Here is a 7,745-nt window from a genome sequence, read left to right as displayed (position 1 = left end):
CGCCGCCGGGAGTCACGTGACCCCCGGCGCGCCGCCTCCTCCTCCTCCTCCTCCTCCGCTCTCCCCCGGGGACCGGAGCCGCCTGAAGTGGAAGAGTCCAAGCGGGCACCAGCGGAGAGGGGGCGGCCGGCGCCGGAGAGTCCAAACCATTACTGCGGGGGGGAGAGGTAGGCGCGGAGCTCCCCCCGGCGGCCCGCAGCGGAAGGGACGGGCGGGCTCGCCGCCCTTGGCGCGCCCACCCGCGGAAAACCGCCCCGCGTTCCTCCGGCCGCGGCTCGGAAGAAGCGAGGGGCCGGCTCGCCGCAGGGAGCGGACCGCCCCTCGTCAGCAGTGCCCCAGCAGGGCGCTAGTGCGGGGCGGCTGCTACAGGCGACACGGCGCGGGCAAACGATCCCGGTTCTCTTCTCCTGTTCGGCGTGGGAGCGAACAGCAGCTGGATGGGGACAAGGTTGTCGCTAAGTCGTTAACGGGCATCGTTAGGGCCTGCGCAACACTGAGCATCATTCACGAGTCGGGTGGAAATAGCCCGTAGGCTGATGCTTGGACAACTTTACCCTGCGCAGGAAACTGGAATAATAAAAGTGCAAGCATCCAAATGCCTCAAAACCTATGTCGGTGCCTTAGCCAAAAGCCAAGCTCTTTATTTAATAATGTAAGAGCTTTCCCATACTCTTTTAGCACACTCCACGTCTCATTTCTATTTCAGCAGGAAACGTTTTGTGGAGTTGAAGTGCTAAATAGCTACTTTATTAAACAAATCACTCCCCCGCCCTGACCTGTAACTCATTATTTAGTTATTCACACCAGACTTTTGGTTGACTGCTACTAGAACAGCTTCAACCATAGTAGATGCAGACGGGCTGGTTGCCTGAACTACTACATGCCGCTTTTTCCCAATACAAGTTGCAAACACCAAAACCAAGATACCACATCTATACATACTTCATAGAAAATTTATGATTCTTTAGATGCACTGTTTCCTTAAGACCCATTAACAACATTTGTTTATCTATCAAAAACAAACTGCTAGAAATTAAAGTATGCTTTGATGATTACAGTAATTTCCTAGACAAAGGAGGAACAAAATTATAATACACAAAATTATCGTTGTAATAATTTAAGATATAGCAGCCTTCAGTTATCATAAACCATTAGTGGCAAAATGAATTTTAGATATAAACTAAGATATGAATGGAGTTATGCAACAGGAGTGGCTGTACAAGAAGGCTCTTGCTGTCTCTAGCTGCTTCAGGTATTTTACCATGATGCCATCCATGTAAGACTCACAAACTTTTCCAACAGGTAACTCCTGAGTTCTGTAAAGATTACTATATGAAAAAAGACACGACTAAGCCTTAACTTCATCAGGTTAAACTCAGAGCAGTGATTCTGCAGTGATATTTCGTTTCCTGTTTCCATCTAAGAGCTGAAACAGGTCCCAGCCAAAAGCTTTTATCACTTGCTTTAAGAAAAGGTATCATCTCTCAGCTTCTTACAAGCCTTCTCTTGTTTATATTTTTATATTTTCCCCTGTTTACATTCTTGCTATCATGGGCAGAACAAAATTTTAGCTATTATTATCACTCATTGCCTTCTAGTTTTTGCTGGCCTCTATTTGGAAGTTTTCATGTGAATAAAAAGTATAAATATATACAAGTAAAATAAGATGAATAAAGTACTTGGTAAGACTGATATTTTCTGATCATTTTGTTAAACAAACAATAACCAATAACTTAATTCCACTTGATGCTTAACAGAAATCATCTTTTGGCAGGAGAAAGTTTAGAGACTACAGACATGATCTTTGAGAAGGAAGTCACTGAAAAAGAGAGGATTCTCATCTACTGGAGATATTCCTATTTCTCCTTCAAGAAGCATATCACTGTAGGACAAAATTTAGACTTCAAAGTTGGGACTCTATTAACTGAGAACGTTTTGCTACAAATTGCAATACAGTCTCATGAAATAGTAGGGCTCTGCACATGGAATTTGCCCTTGCAAAGCACTCTGTGAACTCTTATTTTGTCTTATTTTGTGGATAGACAGCAATCTGTTCATAAAAATACTTGGCAGGGTTTGGACAAGAGTATCTTCTAGAAGAAGCATCCCATGCGATGTCAGTTGCTGGAATAAAAGTGAGTATAGGTCTATGTGGGGCAGCTGGATTCTAAAGAGCCAAAACTGTTCAGCATTTGAGCCTATCTTGCTTTCTTCCACCCTCTATCTTTCTCCTACAGCTGCTATCTCTACCGTTCCATCCTGCCTCTCTCGGTGGGATGCTTTCTATCAGGTAGCAGCAAATGTTCTGTTGGCTGCTGGCTGGCCAATTTCCATCAGCTTCAGCAGGGAGTGACTGTGCAGACTGTTCATATCCACTGAGTAACACCAAAGAACTGGATAAACATCTTCTGGTCACCTTACTTTCCCCCCTCCACCCCCCACCTTGAGATTTCACTTTAAAGCAATATTTTATTTGTATTTGAAAATTAGATCTGGTCTAGTAAATACATCTATTTAAAACAAAAAAAAAACCAAACAAGCAAACACCAGAAATGTCATACTTATTTTTAAAACACTTTTCCTTATTTTTCAAACAGCCACAGAAAACATGAAACATTTCAAAAAGTCAACATCATATTAATAGAAAAGCAACTAAGAGCTGGTTACATGATGACTATGTTCTACTAAAATGATAAAGCCGTGAAAATGCCAGATATACCAACTTACCTAATTTCATTAGAAATGAAGAAACATTGTATGTAAAATTAGTTATATATTAGCATAATACTGTATGAACAGTATGCATGTTACATTATACTTATTTATATATACCATATACATATATTATCAACATACTATGCAATGTATGCTGTGTATATAAATATAGGATATATAGAGTATAAATAATGTATTTTACATATAATTGTATAAATATAACACCTGCATATATTTAATATACAATGTAAATTAAATAGTATATTCAATATATGCTTACTATGTCTATTACATTAATATAATTGTCTGTTATGTTAGTAAGATCCTCATTTGTATACTGGGTATGAGCATCTTTTAATAAGCTTAATGCAAACTGGAAATAGGAGTAGGGAAGGGTCTGAATGAAAGCAAGATAAATGGAGAATCTACCTGACAAAGGAGGATTAAACAAGCTGAGTTGCTTATTCTTTCAAAATTAATGCTGAAAGATAACGCAATTGTTCTTCATATAATCAGTCAGAGAGTTAAAAGATCAGGAACAGAAAGTCTGAAACTAAAGAACAATGATAATGCTACAATAAAAAAAGTGTAACCACCCTTCAATAAATCCAGGCTGATAATTAGAATAAATTTTCTAACCACTGGAGAAATAAGGTTTTAAACAAAGTTTTCCAACAAGAGTAGTGAGGAATAAAGTCCTTATAAGTTTTAAGGAGGAGCTTGGTGAGCTTATAAAAAGGATTTTGTGTGATCACTGCCACTGGAAGCAGAGACACTCAGCGGTCAGACACATACATACCAATGTCTATATCTGTGCAGAATCTTTTACAAAGTGGTTTACATACAGTGGTTCAAACACTGTATAGCAAAGTTCATAGTTAAAACTGAAGTGGAAGCCAGCTCTTAGATGTATTACAGTTTCGTGTTATCTGTGATCTTCATTAATCTAAGATAATTTGGCTCTTTTTCAATGTGATCATGAAAGCTGCAAAAAACCTATTAGAAAATACCTGTTGTTGTTTGCCAGTAGTGATCATCATTCTGAGGACATGATCTTGCTCCAGTTACTTCTCATGATACACCAGCATGGACAGAGACACACTGCTAGAGAACACGTTTGTAGAATGTATATATATTCACCAGCTCCTAAAACAAACAGGTATCCAAAAATTCAAATGGGATTGTTGCTGTCTCAACATACACTGCAACTACACCATTTACTCCTGTGACTGTCCAGCGATATCCACTATCATGCATGCACAGAATATTGTGAATTTTATCAAGAATTGCAACCAGAATATTTCAACAAATTGTAGAATCACCATGTCACAATAATCTTGCCACTCCTTGTTTAAATTCGTGAGAACACTTCTCCTACTTAAGAAAAAATTGATGACATTTTCAGTCATTGCATCTCAAAAGCAACTATAGATCAGCAAACACTGGTCTGAGATAGTCTGACAGGCCATGCAGCTAGTCCTCCTCCCAGTCCTCTAGTGGACACAAAGTGCTTGCTGTGAACTACGTTTTTGTAGTGTTAACACTCAAATTGACACATCTATAGCTCCAGGTAAATGAACCTACTGCTCTGAAACAGTTCCTTATTTTTGACAGTTCAGCTTGATTCTGAATGTCTCAGAAGCTACTTCTGAGGCAAGCTTGTTTTGCAAAAGATATGTTAGGAAGTAAATAACAGTTCAAACTTTGCTATACGTTTCCACATTGCTCTACGTAGCAGTAAATGCCTTTATAGACTGTCATATTTTAAAATTTGGTATGGCTTAAAAGAGTGTAATTATACATAAAATTTGTTGTATTACTGAAAATCAACGTGAAACTGATTAGTCAATTGCTGATGAGTGCATTTCAGGGATGAGAACTCAGTAAAAAAATGTGCATCTCCAAATTTCTCCTTACCTGTTTATTCTGTTTTCATTACCAGTTTGCATCGTAATTTTTATACTAGAAACTGAGCTTTTGCTATACAGCATGTCTCATTCATTCCAAATGTAACAATCTCTCTTGAGTCAGGATCTCCCACTAAGCAACTGGTTCACAACACCTCTCCACTGACAATCTTAATCTGATGTATATTAATATTTTGGTAGCTTTTAGATCATCATTGCACAATACTCAGAAATCTGGCACTGAGTTGCCTAGAACGATGCTCAGTATTTTTCTTCTCTAGTCAGTTACAGTTAACTTAGAATTCATAACAGGCTTCCTTCAGCAAAATACCTTATTTTTCATGAAGTCATTAAGACCAAAGAATCTCTCCTGCACTTTCACACACTCAAGCCCAAATCCAGATATTTGGCAGGTATGCATATAAACTCTACCTCTGCTGCATTTCATCATCCTGAAACAGACACCAGCTCTTTAGGGGACAAACGTTGACAGTCACCTCCCTTCCATTTCCCTTATCCAAGATGGCTCTAGAGCAGGCTGTTTCTGCCCTCAGCTATGATGGCTATCATAAAATTTTTATGGACTTCCTGCCCAGAAAAAGGATGGCCACCTAAGTGGCATCTTGCTGCCCTTACCTAACATGGCTACCAAAGCTCACTCCCTCTTTTGGTTGTGTGGCAAACAGTGGTTCGCAGAAACGAAGCATGAGCTTACATGTCTTCCTTACTCCTCCTGAGCGCAGTACAGCGGCTGAGCATTTTATACTGAACTCTCTTCATTCACCTGTTGCTTTCCACAGTTCTAAGATGGACACTTTCTGGTAAGCATCAAATACCTCATAAAATACCCATACAATAGTTGTATCTCATTTCAGAATGCAACCACTTTCTATATTTTGACCTTAGTCTATGAGTCTGCCCCGATAACTTTTGAACTCATTAGGCAATTTGAAACAGGAGTAAAAAAAGTCTGAGAGATAACTAAACCCATCCAACTTCTCTGAAAGCTGGCACCCATACAGAAAAGGAAGGCTTAAATTAATGCCCTCGCTGAAAAGTAGGTAGAACTCTGTTGTTACATGAGCCACTTGGCAGCGCCAAAAAGTGTTAGAAAGGCAGCTGGCACGTACCATTGCTTTCCCTGTGGGACTGTCAAAATGGGATTTCTCCAGGGGACGGAGAAGGGTTCAGGATACTGTAATACAGCAGTGGCTTACAGTTTAAAGGAGACATATATTTAGAGTATTAGTTTGTTCTACTGGTCGCATAAAGACTTGAGAAAGATACTATACACACTATACAGTAGTATGAAATTTGTTTGAATCTCAGGATCTAAAAATTATACTTACAGAGAACATCAGAAAAAGATATCCACTGCTCAGTTTATCTTTTTAACTTGATTCTCTTAGGCCCTATAGATGGTAATGGTTCTTCATGTTTAATTTTACTTTCAGACTCCTTTCTCCATTAAACATGCATACAAAAACATAAAACATGCTCTCATAAATGTTATTGTCATTCCAACACCTGTAGTACCCTTTGTTCCCACCTTTTATGACTTTGCAATTCCAAAATGTTCTCAATTATTTCTACTTTTGCAACTCTTTCCCTCAAATCTAACTCCTGATGGACTTAAATTTATTCCTCATTTTCCCCATCCTCTTTTTATATCCCTTTCCTTCCCCCTTTTGATTAATTATGGCACCTTGTGTGCTATAAGCAATAGCCATATGGAATTTCCATTTATTTAAAAAAATGAGTAAATTAGGAACATATTTATCACAATAGTACAATTTCATAAACAAGCTGATGAAAGCCATGAAGTGGTGTGCAAGATATTTTTTCATTTTTCTCCTGTCAGGAGAATTGAAAACTATGGACATACAGTCCTAAAGCTTCCACCTATTAGTCCTTCTTTTTTTTTGTCTTCAAAAATCAGACTCATCTCTCATCTTGGATCTCATTTCTTTGCTTCAAACACAGATGTTACAGCCTGGTTTTGCTGCCTTTTTCTCATTGGAAGAAAACAGAAGAAAACTAGGCTGTAATGAATCACCCCCCCACGCCCCCTTCACAGTGCAGTCAGAAAGGGAAAAAAAATTAAGACAGCCCTGAGATTTTACTGTGCTATAACTAATAACGCAGCAATCATGCTTTCTCTCATACACTGCACTGCCTTACCTCAAATGTTGCTTATTTCCCTCACATATTGCCGGCTAAACTGCCCGGCCCAACTCCACTTCTCCACAGCCGCCTGGCCTTTCTGGCATCCTGGCACCAGAGAAACCTGTCATACCCCTAATCCTAACACCTTGTCACAGAATAATTATAGTGCTGGCACGACTCCAACATCTATCTTATATCAATCAATCTCCAGTTGTTTGCTTTATAGGGAATGACAGATTTAAAAATGAATTCAGACCGGAGAGACCTGTTCGGCACTAGCCTACCGTATGACCTTGAAAAGTAACAACCTTTCCTTGGCTTCTAGAAAATGGGGACAAATATGACCTTGGATGATGGTCCAAGACCTACTGAGGGAAAACACTGCACCAGTGACCCCACCTCTGTCCTGCCCTGACCCTTCTCTGTCACTCTGCCTTGAGCTTGCAGTTACCACTTGAAGGGCTCCCCCCCGGCTCCAGCTGCCAACCCGTAACTGGAGAGGGCAAAACACGGCCAGCGTTCCTCCCTCCCCAAGACACGTCAAACGACACTGCGGCTTCCAAAACGTTCAACCTAGGATCATAAAACGCCACGAAGAGCACGGGGCAAGCAGGAGGATGCGGGGGAGACTCCTGCACTCTCGCCGGAGAGCTCTGCTGATAACGTGTGACCCCACTTTCTCCTCAGCGTTCCCCTACTCAACGGCAGACGAGCCCCGCTCGCCCCCTCCCTCCCCAGGGCAGAGCTGAGGAGAACAGGGGAGGGGAAAGAGATGGCACCCGGCCCCGGGGGCTCACTCACCTCAGAGACCTGCCCCCGCTCCCACCTGCTAACACGTCCTAGCTGTGCCCTTCCGCAGCAGCCCCTCTCCCCCTTGCCCCGCTTCGCAGGAGACCGCCCGGCCCCCCGCACCCTCACGGCTCAGCCCGCCGCCCACCTCCCCTCACAAGCACCCCC

At 41.3% G+C, this 7,745-nt stretch overlaps 1 protein-coding gene across 6 annotated transcripts in view; it reads right to left on the bottom strand.

Annotated features, from left to right (window-relative positions):
* DENND6A (DENN/MADD domain containing 6A) overlaps positions 1–7,672 on the bottom strand; it is a 35,931-nt gene extending 28,259 nt beyond the window's left edge. For 2 of the 6 annotated variants that reach the window (XR_774662.1, XR_774663.1), the window contains exons 1-2: positions 5,055–5,712; positions 3,726–3,861 (exon numbers count right to left, since the gene is read on the bottom strand). Coding sequence is in view for 4 of the 6 variants with exons in the window: in XM_010572462.1 (XP_010570764.1) it covers positions 3,726–3,755 (30 nt within the window). In the remaining 2 variants the exon portion in view is untranslated. Of the gene's footprint in view, positions 1–3,725; positions 3,862–5,054; positions 5,713–7,589 lie in introns of those variants that run through there. The other 4 variants (XM_010572462.1, XM_010572453.1, XM_010572471.1 and 1 more) reach the window with 4 other exon arrangements.
* Positions 7,673–7,745: the final 73 nt, after the last annotated feature.

Source organism: Haliaeetus leucocephalus, unplaced genomic scaffold (genome assembly GCF_000737465.1).
Source record: "Haliaeetus leucocephalus isolate CR32 unplaced genomic scaffold, Haliaeetus_leucocephalus-4.0 Scaffold2, whole genome shotgun sequence".
NCBI classification, from domain to species: domain Eukaryota; kingdom Metazoa; phylum Chordata; class Aves; order Accipitriformes; family Accipitridae; genus Haliaeetus; species Haliaeetus leucocephalus.
Note: the sequence above shows the minus strand (reverse complement) of the source record. Positions and strands in the feature narration are given on the sequence as shown.